Source organism: Bos taurus, chromosome 11 (genome assembly GCF_002263795.3).
Source record: "Bos taurus isolate L1 Dominette 01449 registration number 42190680 breed Hereford chromosome 11, ARS-UCD2.0, whole genome shotgun sequence".
NCBI classification, from domain to species: Eukaryota; Metazoa; Chordata; class Mammalia; order Artiodactyla; family Bovidae; genus Bos; species Bos taurus.
Window position 1 is genome coordinate 3,776,972 of NC_037338.1, and position 22,669 is coordinate 3,799,640.

The window sequence follows — 22,669 nt, forward strand, 5'->3', positions numbered from 1 at the left end:
ATGGACAGGAGTCTAGTGGTCTACAGTCCACGGAATCCCAAAGAGTTGGACACAACTGAATGACTAACGTTTTCACTTTTCACCCAAGATAGTATCTAACAAAAAGGTACAAATCATCATCAGTAACGTAACAGTCGGGACTTTTATATCTCAACTCCATCAACAGATCATCCAGAAAGAAAATCAATAAGGAAACACTGGCCTTAAATGACATTAAACCAGATGGACTTAATATATTTAGAACATTCTAGCCAAGAGAAGGAGAATGCATTCTTTTCAAGAGAACATGGAACATTTTTCAGGACAGATGACATGCTAGGCAATAAAGCAAGCCTTGGCAAATTTAAGAAAATTAAAACCCCTAAACATCTTTTCTGACCACAATTCTATGAGACTAGAAATCAACTACAAGAAGAAGACTGCAAAAAAACACAGACACGTAGAGGCAAAACTATATGCTGCTATAAGCAATGGCTCACTAAAGAAATCAGAGAGGAAAGCAAAACATAAATGGAAAACAAACAAAATGCACAGTGATCCAAAATCTACGGGCTACTGCAAAAGGAGCTCTAAAGAGGCAAGTTTATAGCAACAGCTTATCTCAGGAAATAAGACAAATCTGAAATAAGCAATCTATCCTTACACCTAAAGGAACCAGAGAAAAAACAAAACCCAAAGTTGATAGAAAGAAATCATAAAGATCAGAGAAGAAATAAATGAAACTGAGACTAAGAAAAAAAAAATTATCAATAAAATTAAGATCTGGTTCTTTGAAGACAAAATTGATAAGCCTTTAGCCAGATTCATCTAGACAGAAGACCCAAATCAATAAAATTATAAGAGAAAAAAGACATTACAACTTACCACTGAAATACACAGGGTCATAGGACTATACCACCAAGTATACCCCGATAAAATGGACAACCTAAAAGAAATGGAAAATTTCCTAGAAATATACAATCTCCCAAGACTGAACCAGGAAGAAATAAAAAGTATGAATAGACCAATTACCAGTAATTAAGTTGAATCAGTAATAAAAACTCCCAAAAACAAAAGTTCAGGACCAAATGGCTTCACAGGTGAATTCTACTAAACATTTAGAAAAGCTTCACAGGTGAATTCTACTAAACATTTAGAAGAGAGTTAACACCCATCTTTCTCAAACTGTTCCAAAAAATTGCAGAGGAATGAATGCTTCCAGAATCATTCTAGCCAGCAGCATCACCCTGATACCAAAGGTAGACAAAGATATCACAAAAATGAAAATTATAGGTCAAAATCACTGATGAAAACAGATGTAAAAATCCTCAACAAAACAGCAAACTGAATTCAACAACACATTAAAAAGATCACACACCATGATCATATGGAGTTTCTCTCTGGGAGGCAAGGATGGTCCACTGTCTGCAAGTCATTCACTGTAGCATACGCCATTAACGCACTGAAAAATAAAAATTACGTGACCAAAGACCAAAAAAAGCATGATCATCTCAATGCACGCAGAAAAAGCTTTTAACAAAATTCAACACCATTCATCATACTCTCTGCAAAGTAGCTACAGAGGGAATAACCTCAGTGTAATAAAGGCCATATATCATAAGCTTATAGCTAACATCACACTTGACAGTGAAAAGCTAAAAGTATTTCCTCTAAGATCAGGAATAGAAAAATGCACAACTATTATTCAAAATAGTATTCAAAGTCTTACCCACAGCAACCAGACAAGAAACAGAAAATAAAAAGATTAAATTGGAAAGGAAGAAGTAAAACTATCCCTGTTTGCAGATGACATGACACTATATATAGAAAATTCTAAAGACACCACCAAAAAACTACTCGAGCTTACCAATGAATTCAGTAAAGCTGCAAGACAAAAACATACAGAACTATATTTCTCTACACTAACAATGAACTTTCAGAATGAGAACTTAAGAATTCCATTTACCACTGCATCAAAAAGAGTAAGATACCTAGCAATAAATCCAACTGAGGAGATAAGAGGCCATTACTCAGAAAACTGTGAGACAGTGAGGAAAGACCTGAAGACACGAACAGATGGAACAGTACACTCTGCTCACGGACTGGAAGAATACTGCACAAGTGACCACACTACCCAAGGCAGTCGCGCACTCAGGGCATGCCTTATCCAAGTACCAATGACATTTTTCACGAACCAGGACAATTAATGCTAAACTTCGTAGGGAAACAAAAAACCCCAAATAGCCAAACCAATCTTGAGAAAGAGTAGCAGAGCTGGAGTTACACTCCCTGACTTCACACTATACTACAAAGATTCAGTCATTGAAACATGATGGCACAAAACATACACAGCACAGTGGAGCTGCAGAGGCCAGAAATAGCCCACACGTGTGGTCACGCAGCCCACGACAGAGGAGGCAAGATCCACAATGGGCCAAGGCAACACCAGACAGCTTCATGCAACAGAACGAAATCGGCACACTTCTTCTCACTGCATACGAAAATAAAATCAAAATAGATTAAAGACCTAAGTGTAAGACCGGAAACCACAGAAAAAAGAAATCCTAGAACACAGAACACTCTTTGACAAACTAGCAATACTTTTCTAGATCTGCCTTTTAAAGCAAAGGAAACAAATACAAGAATAAACAAATGGGACCCAATTAAACTTTTGCAGAGCAAAGGAAAGTATCGACAAAATGAAAAGACAACTTTCTGAACAAGAGAAAATACTTGACAATGATATGACCAAGCAGGGGTTGATATCCAAAATATATAAACAGCTCCTACAACTCAGCATCAAACAAACAAATAACCTGCTTTAAAAATGGGCAGAAAACCTGAATAGATGTTTTTCCAAAGACAACATACAGGTGGCCAACAGGCACATAAAAATATGCTCAGTATCAGTAATCATCAGAGAAAGGCAAATCAAAACCTTAAGATAGAACTGGCATCTACAGAAAGAACACAAGTAACATGTTGGTGAGGATGTGAAAAAAGGGAGCTCCTGTGCACTGCTGGTGGGAATGTAAATTGGTGCAGTCACAATGGAAAATAGTATGGAGACTGCTTTAAAGACTAAAAGTAGAACTACCATATAACTCAGCAATTCCACTCCTGAGTATATATCCAAAGAAAATGAAAACACTAATCTGAAAAGATACATGTTCTTAGCAGCATTATTTACAATAGCCAAACTATGGAAGCAACCTAAGTGTTCATCAACAGATAGATAAAGACATGATATATATACATGATACTACTCAGCCATAAAAAAACAATGAAACTTTGCTATCTGTAACAAGGTAGATGAACCAGGAGGGTATTAATCTTAATGACATAAGACAAAGACAAATACTGTATAATTTATATGTGGAATCTAAAAAATAAAAGGAATTAATACAGCAACCAGACTTACAGATATAATAGAGAACAAACGAGTGGTTATCCCTGGGGCGACAGGAGGAGGAGGAGCAAGACGGGTAGTGGATTAAAAAGTACAAACTACTATGCATAAAATAAATACACTACAGGATATGCTGTCCAGCACCGAGAACAGAGCCAATATTTTATAAAAACTTTAATGGGTTATAATCTATAAAAATTGTGATCCCTGTGTTGTACACTTGAAACTTATAAAACATTGTGAATCAACTACACCTTAGTGAAGAAATCAACATCTTACTGACTTTTCTGATATATTTAACAGTAAAAATTACCTGTTAATCCATCGTTTAATGAAAACTGAAAAATTTTTTAAATTCCACTTACAATAGCATCAAAAAGAGTAAAATAATTAGGAATAAACCTAATCAAGGACATAAAAGTCGTATACTCAAAAACTACAAAATGTTGCTGAAATTAAAGACAGAAATAAATGAGACGACATCCTATATGAATGGATTGGAAAACTCTGTATTGTTAAGACACCAATACTATTCAAAGTGTAGAGATTCAAAATATTCCCCATCAAAATCCCATTGGAATTCATTAAGAAATAGAAAAGTCCATTCTAAAATACACATGGAATCTCAAGGGACTCTGAACAGCCAAAACAGTCTTGACAAATAACAAAGTTGGAGGCCTTGTACTTCCTGATTTCAACTTAACAGAAAACTACAATAATCAAATCAGTGTGGCAATGGCATAAGGACAGACACATAGTGCAAAGGAATAAAGAGCCCAGAAATAAACCCTAGCGCTGATGGGCAAATAACTTTCCACAAGGAGGAAGACCATTCAAAGAGGAAACAACAGTCTTGTCAACGGTGTTTGGAAAACTGGACGTCCACGTGCAAAAGGCTGAGACTGGACCCTGACCTTACACATATCAGCTCAACTGGAACAGAGACCTAAACATAAGATGATACAACTCCTAGGAGAAAACTTAGGGGAAGAGCTTTCTTGGACTGGAATTATTTCTCGGCACAGGCAACAAAAGTATTAAACAGATAAACTGGTCTATATCAAAAAACTACACATCAAAAGAACACAACCAACAGAGTGAAACCAAGTGGGAAAAATATATTCAAATCATATATGTGATAAGGAGTTAATATCTAGAAAATGAAAAGAACTAGAATTTAAAAAAAAAAATCAAGCAACACTTTTTATATAAAAGGCAAAGACCTTAATAGACATTCCTCCAGAGAAGATCTACAGACAGCTAACAAACACTTGAAATGACAAAACAGTGCTCAACATCAGCAGACTTGGAGGACAGGGAAATGGGGAACTGTTTAATTGGTAAAGAGTTTCTGTTTTCCAAGATGAGAAGAGTTCTGGTGACTGGTTGCATAACAAGGTGAATTACTTAACACTACTGAACTGTTTCCTTAAAAACGGTTTGGAGAAGGAAATGGCAGTCCACTCCAGTATTCTTGCCTGGGAAATCCCATGGACAGAAGAGCCTGGTGGGCTACAGTCCATGGAGTCACAAGAGTTGGACACCACTGAGGCAGCAGGAGGCACTTGCTAGAGCCCCAGAGCTTTTGACGGCAGAGCCAGAACTGTGGCTGAGGGCTCCCAGCTCCCAGGCCTCTTGATCCTGGCCTCTCTCACTGGATACGTGTGTAAAAAACTACAATCTAAAACATGCCTGAGGGCTTCCCTAGTGGCTCAGTGGTGGGGAATCCGAGTGCCAATGCAGAAGACTTGAGTTTGATCCCTGGTCAGGGAAGACCCCACGTGCCTCGGGAACCTAAGCCAGTGCGCCACACTTACTGACCCTGTGCTCTAGAGCCTGGGAGCCGCAACAACCGAAGCCCACGCACCCTAAAGCCTGCGCTCCACAAGAAAAACCACTGCAACAAGAAGCCATGTACCACGGCTAGACAGCAGACTGTGTTTGCCACCAGAGAAAAGCCCAGCAGCAACGAAGACCCTGGACAGCCAAAAAGAAACAAAATTGTTAAAAAGATTAAGATGGTAAATTTTCCATCATGTACATTTTACCACACCTAGAAATTTAAAATATAGGTACTAGGTATTATTTAAATGCATCATAGACCCATATGTAAGCCAAAACCATGAAGCACTCAGATGAAAACAGGAATAAATTTTCACAAGCCTGGAATAGGCAGAGGCTTCCTTTAGATACACCAAAAAGAAAAACTGGAATTCATCAAAATTAACAACTGTGCTCCAAAAGACAGCATTAAACAAGATAAACCACAAACTGGGAGAAAACATGTGTTTTTCAAAGGCCAGTCATTTGTCTTTAAGTAACTTGTATACATAATGTATAAAATAACCTCCTACAACTCAACAATAAAAAGACTCACTTGAAAAATGGGCAAAGGATTTGAACAGACATTTTCCCAAAGACATACAAATGGCCAATAAGCACACAACAACATGTGAATATCATTAACCATTTGGGAAATGGTGGTCAGAATCCCAGTTAGATACCACTTCATATCTAGTAGAACGACCACAATCGAAAGGGTGAAAAGTACAGTGAGGTGCTCCTATGTTGAGTGCACGTATATATTTACAATTGTTATTTCTTCTTGCTGGATTGATCCCCTGATCATTACGTAATGTTATCTCTCGTGTGTTAGTCACTCAGCTGTGTCCAACTCTGTGACCCCATGGACTGCAGCCCACCAGGCTCCTCTGTTTATGGAATTCTCCAGGCAAGAATACTAGAGTGGACTGCCATGCCCTTCTCCAGGGAATCTTCTTGTCCCAGGGATGGAACCCAGGTCTCCTCATTGCAGGCAAACTCCTTACCAGAGTCTGAGCCACCAGGGAAACCCCTAGCTCTTGTAACAGTCTTTATTTTAAAGTCTATTTTGTCTCATGTGAGTACTGCTACTCCAGCTTTCTTTTGATTTCCATTTGCAAGCAATATCTTTTTCTATCCCTTCAGTTTCAGTCTATATGTGTCCCTAGGTCTAAAGTGGGTCTCTTGTAGACAGCATACATATGGGTTTTTTTCTTGCACTCAACATAGGAGCACCTCAATATATAACGCAAATGCTAACAGCCATAAAAGGGGAAATCAACAGTAACACATTAACAGTGGAAGACTTGAACACCCCACTTATACCAATGGACAGATCATCCAGCTAGAACGTTAATAAAAAATGCAACCCTTAAATGGCATACTAGACCAGAGAGACTGAACTGATATCTTATGGGACATTCCATCTGCAAGCAGCAGGATACACTTTCTTCTCAGGTGCACGCAGAACATTCTCCAGGACAGATCACATCCTGGGTCACAAATCAAGTCTTGGTACATTTAAAGAAACTGAAATTGTATCAGGCATCTTTTCTGACCACAACGCTATGAGATTAGGAATCAATTACAGGGAAAAAAAAAAAACACACAAAGGCATGGAGGCTAAAGCAAATAAGCAATGGATCACTGAAGACGTCAAAGAGGGAATCAAGAACGAAGAGACAAGTGACAACAAAGCACTGCAATCCAAAACCCAGAGGACACAGCGAAAGCAAGTTTGAGAGTTTACAGCAATACGATGTTACTCAGAAAACACGTAAAATCTCAAATAAACAACCTAAACTTACACCTAAAGCAACCACAGAAAGAACAAACAAAACCCCAAATTAGCGGAAGGAAAGAAATCATAAAGACCAGAGCAGAAATAAATGAAATAGAGACAAAGAAAACAGTAAAGGTCAATGAAACTACGAGCTAGTTCTCTGAGAAGATGAAATTAAACCTTCAGCCAGAAAACTGATAAACCTTCAGCTGGGTTTCGAAAAGGCAGAGGAACTAGAGATCAAACTGGCAGCATCCACTGTTGGCACACACTGCTGGATCCCACACAAAAAATTCCAGAAAGACATCTACCTTTGCTTCCTGGACTTTTACTGTGTGGATCACAACAAACTGTGGAAAATTCTTAAAGAGATGGGAATACTAGACTACCTTACCTGTCTCCTGAGAAACCTGTATGCAAGTCTAGAAACAACAGTTAGAACCAGACATGGAACAACAGACTGGATCAAAATTGGGAAAGGAGTTGTCACCCTGCTTATTTAACTTACATGCAGAGTACATCATGCAAAATGCCAGGCTGGAAGAAGCAGAAGATGGAATCAAGACTGCCAGGAGAAATATCAACAATCTTAGATATGCAGATGATACCACTGTAGTGACAGAATGTGAAGAGCAACTAAAGAGCTTCTTGATGAGGGTGAAAGAGGAGAGTAAAAAAGTTGGCTTCAAACTCAACATTCAAAAAGCTAATAAGATCATGGCATCAGGTCCCATCACTTCAGGGCAAACAGAAGAGGAAAAAGTGGAAACTGTTATTTTCTTGGGCTCCAAAATCACTGGATGGTGACTGCAGCCATGAAATTAAAAGACACTTTAAAAAAGAAAAGATGCTTGTTCCTTGGAAGGAAACCTATGATAAACCATGACAGTGTATTAAAAACCAGAGACATCACTTTGCCAACAAAAGGCTGTATAGTCAAAGCTATGGTTTTTCCAGTAGACACGTACAGATGTGAGAGTTGGACCATAAAGAAGCCTGAGTGCTAAAAAATTGGTGCTTTCGAATTGTGGTGTTGGAGAAGACTATTGAGAATCCCCTGGACTGCAAGGAGATCAAAACAATCAATCCTAAAGGAAACCATCCTGAATATTCATTGAAAGGACTGAAGCTGAAGCTCTAATACTTTGGTCACCAGATATGAAGAGCTGACTCACTGGAAAAGACCCTGATGCTGGAAAAGAGAAGGCAAAAGGAGAAGGAGACAGCAAAGGATGAGTTGGTTAGATACCATCACTGACTCGATGGACGTGAATCTGAGCAAATTCCAGGAGACAGTGGACAGGGGAGCCTGGCGTGCTGCAGTCAATGGGGTCACAAAGAGACACAACCTAGCGACTGAACAATAACAGCAAGACTCACCAAGAATAAAAGGACAGGATTCAAGTCAATAAAACTAGAAATGAAAAAGAAGTTACAATAGATACCACATAAAGACAAAGCATTTTAAGAGATAATACAAGCAACTACATGCCAATAAAAATGACAACCTAGAAGAAATGGACAAATTCTTAGGAAGTTACAACCTTTGAAGACTAAACCCAGGAAAAAATAGAAAATACAAACAGACCAATCGCAAGTACTGAAACTGATTAAAAATCTTCCAGCAAACAAATAATCCAGGATCAGGTGACTTCACAGGCGAATTCTATCAAACATGTAAAGAAGAGTTAACAGCTACCCTTCTGAAACTCTTCCAAAAAAATTTCAGAGAAAGGAACATTCCCAAGCTCATTCTACCAATACAAGGCCACCGTCATACTGAAACCAAAATCAGACCACGATATCACAAAAAAAATTACAGGCCAATACCACTGATGAACATAGAAGCAAAAGTCCTCAACAGAGTATGATCATATTGAATCTAAAAACACATTAAAAGGATCATACACTATGATCAAGTGGAATTTATACCCGTGATGCAGTTTTCAGTATCTGGAAATCGATCCAGATATACAACATTGTTGTATAAATACAATGTTGTGAGATACACACATCAAGAAATTGAAGAATAAAAACCATGTGATCATCTCAATAGGTTCAGAAAAAGCTTTTGACATAATTCAACACCCATTTATGATAAAAATTCTCCAGAAAGGGGGCATAGAGGGAACCTACCTCAACATAATAAAGGCCGTATACAACAAACCCATAGCAAACATCATTCTCAACGGTGAAAAACTGAAAACATCTCTTTATGATCAGGAACAAGACAAGGATGTCCACTCTCACCACTTTTATTCAACATAATTTTGGAAGTCCTAGCCATGGCAATCAGAGAAGAAAAAGAAATAAAAGGAATCCAAATTGGAAAAGAAGAAGTAAAACTCACTCTTTCCAGATAACATGATACTATACACAGAAAATCCTAAAGATGCTACCAGAAAACCACTAGAGCTCTTCAGTGAATTTGATAAACTGGCAGGATACAAAATTAATTAACAGAAATATCTTGCATTCCCATACACTGATAACAAGATCAGAAAGAGAAATCAAGGAAACAATCCTATTTACCATCACATCAAAAAGAATAAAACACCTACCTAAGGAGGCAGAAGATCTGTACTCAGAAAACTGTAAGATACTGATGAAAGAAATAAAAGATGATACACACAGATGGAGAGATATACCATGTTCTTGGACTGGAAGAATCAATATTGTAAAAATGATGACACCACCCAAAGCAATCTACAGATTCCATGCAAACCCTATCAAATTAACAATGGCATTTTCCACAGAATTAGAACAAAAAATTTTACAATTTGTATGGAAACATGAAAGACCATGAATAACCAAAGTAATCTTGAGAAAGAAAAATGGAGCTGGAGGAATCAGGCCCCCTGACTTCAGACTACAAAGCTAGAGCAGTCAAAATAGTATGGTACTGGCACAAAAATAGGAATACAGATCAACGGAACAGGTACAAAGTCCAGAGATAAACCCTTATTCCTATGGCTACCTAATCCATGACAAAGGAGGCAAGAATATACAATGGAGAAAAGACAGTCTCTTCACTAAGTGGTTCTGGGCAAACCGGACAGCAAATGTAAAAGAATGACCACCACAGACAAAAATACTCAAAATGAGTTAAAGACCTAAATGCAAGGCCAGATACTAAAAACTCCTAGAGGAAAACATAGGCAGAACACTCTGACATTAATTACAGTAAGATCTTTTTCAATCCACCTCCTAGAGTAATGAAAATAAAAATAAAGAAAAGGGACCTAATTAAAAGCTTTTGTATAGCAAATGAAACCATAAACAAAAAGAAAAGATAATCCTCAAAATGGAAGAAAATATTTGCAAGTGAAGGAATCAACAAGAGATTAATCTCCAAAATGTACAAATAGCTCAATATCAAAAAAGCAAGCAACTCAGTTAAAAAAAAACAAAACACAGATCCAAAAAAACATTTCTTTAAAGAAGACAGATGGCTAAAAAGCATATGAAAAGATGCTCAACACATCACTAATCATTAGAGAAATGAAATCAAAACTGCAATGAGGTATCACCTCATACCAGTCAAAATGACCATCCAGAAACAATAAATGCTGGAGGAGGTTATGAAGAAAAGGGAACCCTCCTACACCGTTGATGAAAAAGTAAATTGGTACAGCTACTATGGAGATTCCTTAAAAAACTGAAAACAGAGCTACCATATGACCTAGCAGGGCTTCCCTTGTAGCTCAGTTGGTAAAGAATCTGCCCGCAATGAAGGAGACCTGGGTTCGATTCCTGGGTCAGGAAGAACCCCTGGAGAAGGAAATGGCAACCCACTCCAGTTTTCTTGCCTGGAGAATCCCATGGACAGAGGGGAAGCAAGAGTCTGACACGACTTAGCAACTAAACCACCAGCAGCAGCCATATGACCTAGCAATCCTACTCCTGGGCATGTATCTGGAGAAAATCATAATTCAAAAACGTACATGCACCCCAATATTCACTGCAATGCTATTTACAATAGGCAAGATGTGGAAGTATCCTAAATGTCCATCAACAGAGGAGTGGATAAAGAAGATGAGACACATATATACAATAGAGTATTACTTGGCCAAAGAAAAAGAACAGAGCTAGGCCATTTGCAGCAACGTGAATGGTCCTAGGAACTGTCATACTGAATGAAGAGAGGCAGACAAACAACACTAGAGCGGAATAACAAACAGCACTTATATGCGGAACCTTAACTGACACAGATGAACTCAGCTTTAAAAAAGAAAGTTGTAGAAAACAAATTTACGGTTACCAGGGAGTAAGGGGGGAGGGAATACACTGGGAGATTAGGAGGGACATACACATACGCTATATATAAAACAGATAATAAGGACCTACTGTACAACACAGGGAACTCAATACTCTGTAATGGCACATATGGAAAAAGAAACCTACAAAAGGGAAATATATACACACACTCACAACTGAGTCATTTGATTGTACACGTGAAACCAACAGCACACTGTAAATCAACTATACTCCAATAAAATTTTCAAAAAATAAAAATGACTTAAAAATAGTTATCATATAAAAAACAAACAAAAATATGAAAAATAACAACTGTTGGTGATATGGAGAAGCTGCAATCCTCCTACATTGCTGGTGGGGATATAAATGATATAGCCACTGTGGAAAAGTTTGGGAGTTCATCATTTAAAGCTGGAGTTACCATATGACACAGAAATAAAACATGTCCACGTAAAATTCATTCATGAATGTTCATATCATTAGTCATAATAGCCCCAAAGTACAAACAACCCAAATCTTCATCAACTGATAAATGGTTACATGAAATGTGGTATATTTATATTATGGAATATTATTCAGCAATAAAAGGAAATGAAGTACAGATGGATGCTACATATAGATGAACCTTGAAAACATGAAGAAAGAATCCAGTCACAAAAGGTCACATGTTACATAATTCTAAGTTTATGAAATGCCCAGAAGAAGTGAATCTACAGACAGAAAATGTGTAAGCGGTTGCTAGGAACTGGGGTACCCAAGGAGAGAAGGGAATGCCCGCTAATGGAGACAGGGCTTCTCTCTGGAGCGGTGTAAATGCTCTGGAATTGGACAGTGGTGATGGGTTCATGACTCTGTGACTACTAAGAGAAAAAAAAGCTGAATCTTTACTTTAAGAGTGAATTTTAAGGTATTTGAATTTCTCCCAGTGAAGCTCTCAAAAAAGCTGTAGCTAAGAAAAGATAGGGCTCTATAACATAATTTGAGTTTCTTAACAAACTTAACCTTTAATAAAAGTTGTGGCACTTAAACAGATATATACAAAAATTTATTGAAAAAAATCTATCATTTTCTTTTTACCAATGAATAATATATAAAATAGACCTCAGTGATGTTCTGCAGCAAGGACCAGTGCTGATAACAGAATTTTCACCTTAGGTGAACTTTTAAGAAAGCAAAGAGCTATAAAATACCTTGATTGTTCTAACTCCAGTGAACTGCAGATCTATGAAGAAGCAACGGCTCTTCCATCATTCTTCAATCCTGAAAATAAAACTAGAAACTTGGATTCATATCTGGCTCTACTGTATTATGTGACTGGAATAAAATCACTGTGATTGTAAACTTTTTCAAGTATTTCATAATTTTCAGTCTTGCCTTCTAACGTCAACACCTGCTGTTTCAGTTTGCTCTGAATCCTTTCCTTTTAGGATAAAGGCCCACCACTCAACCAAGGTGATTCTGACATGAATTACCAAATACAGTGCCTAAGACCCAGCCCTGGCCAAGATCATGGGGTCCTGTCCCTTTTCCCACAGGGACTGGTCCAATTCAAAGGCAGTTGTTCCAGAGAAGACAACAGTTCTTTTGTGGAATCTGATTAGTGGACCCCAGAAAAGGAGGTTATCTTTCTTCTTTTGGGATCACAGACTTTAAGGATGTGTGCTTTGGGGGGACACTGGCCTCTTCCCCATTATGGAGAGAGGGCCAGCCTAAAAATGAAGTCAGGAAACAGAAAAACACTCAGGAGAGGAGGCCAGAAGGCCTGGCAGCATAGTCCCAGATTTGGATCCAGCTTTGCCTAATGAGTGGCATTAACGTTTTGAGGTTGTTACTGAATGAATCAGTGCAGGGGAAGCATTTCTTCACCAAGCAGTCAAACACAATTTATTTTAGAACTAAATAGTACAATCTGAATAAAAGAAAGTTTTACCCTAAACTTTCCAGACGGATTATCTTCTCATCAGGCTGCATGTTGATTTTCACAGTCCCATCCCTGGCCTCCACAGTACTGACAAAGGATGCAGAAATTTGTGTCATCTAGTAGAGAAGTCAAGTTGGAAACTAACAATCTTTCCATTCCCTGTGCTTCAGAACAATTCTTAAAACACATCTATTATGTTCTCAGCTCATAACTATTCAGTTGAATTTTTATTCTAAGAATAACTTAGAACAAGGGAATCATTTATACCTACTGAAAACCAGAACTCATCCATTTTCTTGTTTCATGGAGGAAAAAACTGGTCCACCTGAACAGATGTAACAAAAAGTATGTTTCTTATTTTGGCTTCTCTGGATTAATGACCAGAGTCCTTTCTTGTATCCATCTTGGTTTCAACATAGTAGTATCAATATCCTTTTCTTCCCCTGAATCTTGATCTGGCATCCAACTGAAAATAAATACACAAGTAAATCACATTTTGGACACCATAATCAAACACAGTTTTGGTAACAGGTGTCACTACATGAGAGGAGTAAACCAGCCTCCAGCATAATCAAAAAGGCGACTGTCCCAGCTCGGGGGAGGAAAAAATAACAAAGAGGGAAAGAAGGCGTTAGAAACAAGAGTTCCATTCACGGTCACAGTAAGAATTCTTAAGTCCAACTTACATTCATCTTTTTTTCTGGAGTACACTCAATATACATTATTCTTCTAACAAAGCTGACTTTCTGATTAAGCTTTATTTGGGTTAATATTCAAGTGTTTTTAGAATCTTTAAATAGTAACTGAGAAAAGAGCCTTGAAATATATGTAACACACAGCCATTTTGAGATTACAAACCCTTAAATTACTACTCATAGGTCAACTGCATATTCTTTCACTTAAGCCTCCCAGTAAGGCCACTTCTTAAGTGAGGCCACAGGATGGAGGGTCCTAGTCAGTACAGAAGGCAGAACTGCAGTCAATACCATTCCACAGAAATCCCAGAGGAATGAATTAGTTTAGAGCTAAACCCTGTTAATGAGGACAACACAGCCAGCGTGGGACAGACCACTATCTCTTCATCTGAGCATCAGATACAGTAGCTAAGAGCCACACTTTCAAAAACCAAGTAATCTTCAAACGAGAGTCATGATCAGGATGATGAGATGCTACTATTAGGAGGGCACAGCCGATTCAAACTGACCATTTTACCTTCACTCTGAGTTACATACCCATTGTTTGAAATAATAAGCAAAATTACCAGCACAATTTAAATCATTTTATTTCAGGTTTTGACCAACCGAAGTTGCAACAGTTATTCCTCACACTGGAGGACTACCAGTGCGTCCTAGTCTTGAAGAAAGGTTGCAAGGATCTCTTAAATCTGCTATAAGGTTCCTAATACTGCTCCTTCTAGAGTCAAAGTGTGAGTCAAGTTCTGCCTCGTACTGATATTTAGAAATGGTCAGAAGCATGTTAACTTTTTTTTACTCAAGATTATTACAAATGTCTGCAGAAGGCAGATAAAACTGTGGAAAAGCTTTATATGTTCTGATTTCTTAATGTTCTTTGGAGATCAAAGCCTGAGTTTCAGGATAGGAATTAACAGGGAGTTTATTACAAATCCAGTCATTGTGATTAATAAGGACACTTCATTGCCTCCTACACTAACTGTTCTTTATGACTTCTCAATTATATAAACATGATTTAACATTCTTTGAAAGGTCTAAAGGCTTGCATTTTACAAGGGTAACAAAACTGTGTGGGAGAAGGCAAGAAAATCCTCTTTTCCTACATTAAATGACAGGAAAATATGGCAAAGAACTGTGTCACTTGAGAAAGCATTGCCAATTTTAATCTCACTTTACACCTCCCTGGATCTGATTAGTTAGCAAAGTTTTTCTCTGGCCTCCCAGATCATAATATCCTATACGCTCTGCTTCTCCTATCAACAAAAGGAAAGGGATTTAAGTGCTGCTGACCAATCGAGAGCATGTTCAAGTTAAAGTTACTGCTGTTTTTAAAGGGATGTTCATTTTTGTGATTTCTTATTTTCTTTTCACAAACACAAGGCTCCTGGTTTCTATTCCAAAGACCTTTGTGAATCTTTGAATCAAAGATGAGATTTGTAATGTCCTTTAGGCTGTCTCTCCACAGTTCATCACTACAGATTCAAACACAGATGCCAACATTTTTTCCAATCACATCAACATGTAAGGAGCAGTACACACCCTTTAGATCCCGCATTATGGCTGTGCAATCGCCAAATGACCCAAATACAGTGACCAACATCAACTCTTTTCCATTTATACTTGCCAAGACCATGGTCTTAACTCGTTTTTAGAAATTCATGAAGTTCAGCTACTGTGGTCAGCATAATAGAACAATCAGCTGTGGGTTTCCATGAACCTCACATTAATTCACTGGGTGAGAAAAAAGTACATCTTTTTTTCCAAGTGACACCACTGCAACCTATTTATAATTACTAAGTCACTAACATATTTGACTCTACAGAGCTAATTTTGAGCATAAGCTTTTAAAAATCTTTAGCCACTTACCATTGATCTTTTACACTCAAAAAATGAGTATTTCAAAGCTTTGCAGTTTCCTTCCTTCAGACACTGCCGAGGGGATTTTCCTTCCTATGACACAAAAACAATATAAATAAAAGGGAAAATTTCTCACAAAGTACAAAGTAACTGTCCAGTGTTTTTTTTTTTTTTTTTTAAGCTAAGCAAAAGGAGAAAACAGTAATTTATATAATAAATAATTCATAAATCATTTTAACTGTTGGTACCTAAGGAGAAAAAGATAAAATAAGAAATGTGTAAAATAATTTGGGGGTACTTTAAGGATACCCTTGAATTCTTGAAAACACTGGTTTCCATGGGACACTTTTCTTTAAAATGTTTGTATAAAAATCTAGAAACTGACATCTCTAGCTCCTTCTGTGTAAAAAAGGAAGAGAGTGGAGGTGAAAGTAGTAATGGGGTTTCTTCAGTGTTTTCCGAACTTAGACCCTCAAGGAGCCCTGAAGACAGGGAGGACAGTGTGTGTGACACAGCGGCAGAGGCGGGAGAGCACGCAGGTGAGACTTCAGCCACACTGTGGGAGCAAAGGGGAGGTGTCTGTCCTGGAAGCCAGGATCAAGTCGCTTTAAAGTCTCCAATCGCATTATCTTTTTATACAAGCAAGTCTACCTGGAACACACCTTTGCTTTTCCCACCCCTTACCTTCACAGTCAAGTTCTCTATTCTGAGAAGCTCACTAAGAATTGGAAAAGGAAAGTGAAATTTTAAACAAAATTATATACACTGGTGAGGGAAGATCTTCCTGGGCGCAATGTGTAATTAACTTGTCTTTAAGCAGTGAAAGCTCATAAGAGCTTAAGAAAATTAGATTGAACCATTCCCTTTCTGCCAACAAGACAGGATATTGTTGAAGTTCAGAAGCAGGTACTGCTATAAGATTAGTGCTATTTCTGATCTTAACAAAATAATAAGACTTTAAAAATCACACTTGATAAAGTAACTGTGAAAAGTAGTAAGAGCTAAAATTTAGCAGTATTTTAGCAGGTAAATCCCAGACAACCACCGGTTTTTCAGACACCTACTTGCAGCAAGGGTGGCTGCGCGGCGCTGGTGTGGCCGAGAGGAGCTACCCCACGTCCAAGGTAAGAGAAACCCCAGTAAGACGGCAGACGCTGAGAGAGGGCATCAGAGGGCAGACAGACTGAAACCACAATCACAGACAACTAGCCAATCTGACCACATGGACCACAGTCTTGTCTAACTCAATGAAACTAAGCCCTGCCGTGTAGCGCCACCCAAGACACAGCTGACAGTGGCTCAGATCATGAACTCCTTATTGCCAAATTCAGATTTAAACTGAAGAAAGGCAATGCCAAAGAACGCTCAAACTACCACACAATTGCACTTATTCTCACACGCTAGTAAAGTAATGCTCAAAATTCTCCAAGCCAGGTTTCAGCAGTATGTGAAGCGTGAAATTCCAGATGTTCCAGCTGGTTTTAGGAAAGGCAGAGGAACCAGAGATCAAATAGCCAATATCCGCTGGATCATCAAAAAAGCAAGAGTGTTCCAGAAAAACATCTATTTCTGCTTTATTGACTATGCCAAAGCCTTTGACTGTGTGGATCACAAGAAACTCTGGAAAATTCTGAAAGAGACGGGAATACCAGACCACCTGACCTGCCTCTTGAGAAATCTGTATGCAGGTCAGGAAGCAACAGTTTGAACTAGACATGGAACAGACTGGTTCCAAATCGGGAAAGGAATACGTCAAGGCTGTTTATTGTCACCCTGCTTATTTAACTTATATGCAGAGTACATCATGAGAAACGCTGGACTGGAAGAAGCAGAAGCTAGAATCAAGATTGCCAGGAGAAATATCAAAAACCTCAGATATGCAGATGACACCACCCTTATGGCAGAAAGTGAAGAAGAACTAAAGAGCCTCTTGATGAAAGTGAGAGGACAGTGAAAAAGTTGGCCATAGCTCAACATTCAGAAAACAAAGATCATGGCATCCAGTCCCATCACTTTATGGCAAATAGATGGGGAAATAGTGGCTGACTTTATTTTTTGGGGGTCCAAAATCACTGCAGATGGTGACTGCAGCCATGAAATTAAAAGACGCTTACTCCTTGGAAGAAAAGTTATGACCAACCTAGACAGCATATTAAAAAGCAGAGACATTACTTTGCCAACAAAGGTCCGTCTAGTCAAGCCTATGGCTTTTCCTGTGGTTATGTATGGATGTGAGAGTTGGACTATAAAGAAAGCTGAGCGCTAGAGAATTGATGCTTTTGAACTGTGGCGTTGGAGAAGACTCTTGAGAGTCCCTTGGACTGCAAGGAGATCCACCCAGTCCATCCTAAAGGAGATCAGTCCTGAGTGTTCATTGGAAGGACTGATGTTGAAGCTGAAACTCCAATACTTCAGCCATCTGGTGCAAAGAGCTGAAGCATTTGAAAAGACCCTGATGCTGGGAAAGACTGAAGGCAGTGGGAGAAGGGGACGACAGAGGATGAGATGGTTGGATGGCATCACCGACTCAATGGACATGAGTTTGGGTAAACTCTGGGAGTTGGTGATGGACAGGGAGACCTGGCATGCTGTGGTCCATGGGGTTGAAAGAGTCGGACACAACTGAGCAACTGAACTGAACTTTTCCTTTTCAGCATTATTTTTTCTTTTGGATAGTTTTGGTCACTGCCTCCTATAAAATGTTATAATAACAACTTAACAGAAGCAGAAGAGATTAAGAAAGGGTGGAAAGAACATGTGGAAGAACTATACAGAAAAGGTCTTTATGACCCAGATAACCACAGTGGTGTGGTCACTCACTCAGAGCCAGACATCTTGGAGTATCTTGGAGTCCAGTGGGTCTTAAGAAGCATTTCTATGAACAAAGTTAATGGAGATAACAGAATGTTTACCTACTGAAATAGTACTAAATTTTAGCCCTTACCTAGCTCACATCATAAGCTCCTTACTGGAAGATTCAGGCTTAAACTGAAGAAAGTAGGGAAAAACACTAGACCATTCAGGTATTACCTAAATCAAATCCCTTATGATTATACAGTGGAGGTGACAAATACTTCAGGGGATTAGATCTGCCTACTAGATTCTTAAATGAATGATGCAAAGAAAGAGAGGAAAATAACAGAATGGGAAAAACTAGGGATCTCATCAATAAAATTGGAGATATCAAGAGCACATTTCATGCAAGGATGGGCACAATAAAGGACAGAAATGCTAAAGACCTAAAAGAAGCAGAAGAGATTAAGAGGAGGTAGCAAGAATACACAGCAGAACTGCACGCTAAAGACCTAACAGAAGCAGAAGAGATTAAGAGGAGGTAGCAAGAATACACAGCAGAACTGCACCAACAAGGTGTTAATGACCCAGAAAACCATGATGGTGTAGTCACTCACTTAAGAGCCAGATATCCTGGAGTGTGAAGTCAAGTCGGCCTACCAACAAAGCTAGAGGAGGGAAGCAGTTCCAAGATGGCAGAGGAAGAGGAGGGGGAGACCACTTTCTCCCCTACAAATACATCAAAATATCATCTGCGTGTGGAGCAACTTCCACTAAACAACTTCTGAGTGTTGGCAGAGGACCCCAGATACCAATTTCTCTAAAATTATGTAGCACAAAGGATAAAGATGAAAAGGGAGAGCAAGGATTTTCGGACGGAGACTCGTCCTGGGGAGGGAGTCGAGAAGTTTCCACACAACAGGAAACCCTCTCATAGGTGGGATCAGTGGGGAGCTTTGGAATCTCAGAGGCAGCATAAAAAATCACCACAGAAATCCTGCTGAAAGGCAATTACCAGCCAAGAAGCAGCTCCCAGGCTTGCAACTGCCCACAGTGAGTGGGGCTGGGTGCAGAGGTGCGTGCTGCAGTCGGTCCTTAGGGAAAAGGCCAGGGTTGAATGCCAAGAGGACTCAATGAGGGGACCAATGTGACACAGCACAGACAAAATGGGGAAAACCCAAACCGTGGGAAGGCCAGAGAAACAAAGAAAAGCAAGGGACCTTTCCCTAGGGAAGGCTCTAATGCCGCACCATGACCCCTGGTGCACTCACAGAGCAAAGAGTCGCACCCCTGCAAATATCAAAGGGGAGCTGCTGTTTGTGGCTCTCCCTGGAGGCAGAGAGACAGGTGTAGGACAGCCAGAGGTGAAAGGCAAGGGACCACTGCAATCTCAGCCCCAGGGACCATGTTTCCCAGCAAGCACTGAGCAGGCTGCCAACCGCTAACCACGTCTTCCTGGGATCCTGGATGGTTCCCATCTGCCAGCAGTGTCACAGCCTGAGACCAGCTCCCCTGAGGAAATGCACAGCCCACTGGGACTGTGCCCTCACAGTGCAACCCGGGAGCCTGAGCAGCTTGGACTTGGGAGGCACATGCTGCCTTGCGCTGTGGCAGCCCCCGTGTGGTCCATCCACTGCAAGTGCTCCCCACACATGAGTGTTTTGTTAGCAGTGCCCCTCCCCCTCCAAAGCACAGCTGAGCAAGTGCACCCAAATTAGTGGGCATTTTCACCCTCTCATGTCAGGGCAGAAATTAGACACTGAAGAGAGACCTGCAAACAGAGGAGGCCAACCTAAGCAATGAAAAGGAGGGGGGACCGCTCCAGAACCGGCAGGTGCAACAGATTAAAACCCTGCAGTTAAGCTGCGACGGTACATTTGAGGGGCAACCGCAGACTTTGAGAACAAGCACGAGCTGGAACAAGGGAAAATCTGACACTGAACTGACCCCACACTACCCACAACAGCTCCAGAGACATTTCTGATATGTTTTTCTTGTTATTATTTTTAAAGTTTTTGTTAGTTTTTAAATTCCTTTTAATTTGTTATTATTATTTTATCTTTTTTTCCCTCTTTTTTCCCCTTCCTTTGCTTTTTCCCCTCAAATTGTCCTAATATGCTTCTTTAGTACTCCTTTAACTTTTTAATAGCCTACTTATATCTTTCTTTAAAAAAACTTACTTTTTAAATAAATTCCACATTGTTTATTTTTATGTTTGACTCTGGCTTTTTGTATATTGTACTTTTGAGAGTCTAATTTTTACTTTAGTTTTTTAACTTTTGCTTTTTGGGCTCTTGTTATTAATTTTGTATCTTTAAGAGTCTGATTTTCAGTATCCATTTTCACTTAGGGATTTCATTACTGGCTTGATTGGTCCCTTCCCTTTTGACTCTCCCTTTTCTCCTGATCACCTCTATCTGCTTTCTCCCTCTTCTCTTTTCTGTATAACTCTGTGAATCTCTTTGTTTCCGGCTGTGGAGAGTTGTTTCACCATTAACCTAGTGGTTTTATCTTCTGTGCTGTGTGGTTGGAATCTTGATGCTACTGTAAAAGGTGGGGACCGAAACCCAGAGGCAGGAGGCTCAACTCCAGAACTTTGGACCATAACAAAACTCCTGACCCCGGGGAACATTAATAGATAAAGGCCTATCCCAAAACCTCCATACTACACTGAGATCAAGCTCCACCCAAGAGCCAGCAACCTCCAGTGCAAGACACCCCACACTAATCCTCCAGCAAAGCAGGAACACGACACTGAACATTAAAAAAATGAGAAGGCTGCCCAAAGGTATACCAAACCCATAAACTCACTACTGGACACTGTACTGCCCTCCAGAGAGACAACATCCAGCTCCATTCACCAGGAAACAGACACAAGTTCCCCAACCAGGAGACCTTCACAAGCCACTGGGCCAACCCAACCCACAGGCAGCAGACTCCACAATTGAGAGGAACTATGCCCCTCCAGCATGCAGAAAGCAGACCGTAAACACAGCACACTAAATAAAATGAAAAGGCAAAGAAATACCCAGCAGGTCAAAGAATATGAAAAAAACCACCAAACCAAACCAAAGATGAAGAAATAGGAAGTCTACCTGAAAAAGAATTCAGAATGATGATAGTAAAGATGATACAAAATCTTGAAAACAAAATGGAGATACAGATAAACAGACTAGAGACACAGATTGAGAAGACTAAGAAATGTTTAACAAGCACCTAGAAGGAATAAAGAACAGCCAATCAGTAATGAACAATGTAATAACTGAGATGAAAAATACTCTGGAGGGAACCAACAGTAAAGTAATTGAGGCAGAAGAAAGGATAAGTGAGCTGGCGGATAGAATGGTATAAATGAATGAAACAGCGCACAAAAAGAACAAAGACTAGAAAGAAATGAGGACAGCCACAGAGACCTCTGGGACAATGTTAAGTGCCCCAACATTCAAATCATAGGCATTCCAGAAGACAATAAAAGGAAAGGATATGATAAAGTACTGGAGATAACAGTCAAAAACTTACCTAAAATGGGGAAGGAAATAGCCACCCAAGTCCAAGAACAGAGTCTCATACAGGATAAACCCAAGGAGAAACACACCAAGACACATAGTAATCAAACTAACAAAAATTAAACACAAATAATAAATGTTAAAAGCAGCAAGGGAAAAGCAACAAATAACACACAAGGGGATCCTCATAAGGATAGCAATCGATCTTTCAACAGGAACTCTGCAGGCCAGAAACAAATGGCAGGATATATTTAAGTGATGAAAGGAAAAAGCAACCAAGATTACTCGACCCAACAAAGATCTCAGTCAGATTTAAAGAAGAAATCAAAAGCTTTACAGACAAGCAAAAGCTAACAGAATTCAGCACCACCAAATCAGCACTTCAACAAATGCTAAAAGATTTTCTCTTGACAGGAAACATGGAAAAGGTTTATAAAACAATAAAGTAAATGGTAATGGGATCATGCTTATCAATAATTACCATAAACATACATAGGTTAAATGCTCCAACCAAAGACAAAGACTGGCCAAATGGATACAAAAACAAGACCCCTATATAATGCTGCCTACAAGAGACTCACCTCAAACCAAGGGACACATACAGACTGAAAGTGAGGGGATGGAAAAGATATCTCATGCAAATGGAGACCA

At 39.3% G+C, this 22,669-nt stretch overlaps 1 protein-coding gene across 1 annotated transcript in view; it reads right to left on the reverse strand.

Annotated features, from left to right (window-relative positions):
• Positions 1-13,110: 13,110 nt before the first annotated feature.
• The window catches only part of COA5 (cytochrome c oxidase assembly factor 5), a 34,501-nt gene continuing 24,942 nt past the window's right edge, over positions 13,111-22,669 (reverse strand). The window contains 2 exon segments of the mRNA NM_001195024.2: positions 13,111-13,636; positions 15,729-15,812. Coding sequence (NP_001181953.1) covers positions 13,595-13,636; positions 15,729-15,812 — 126 coding nt within the window. The 3' untranslated portion in view covers positions 13,111-13,594.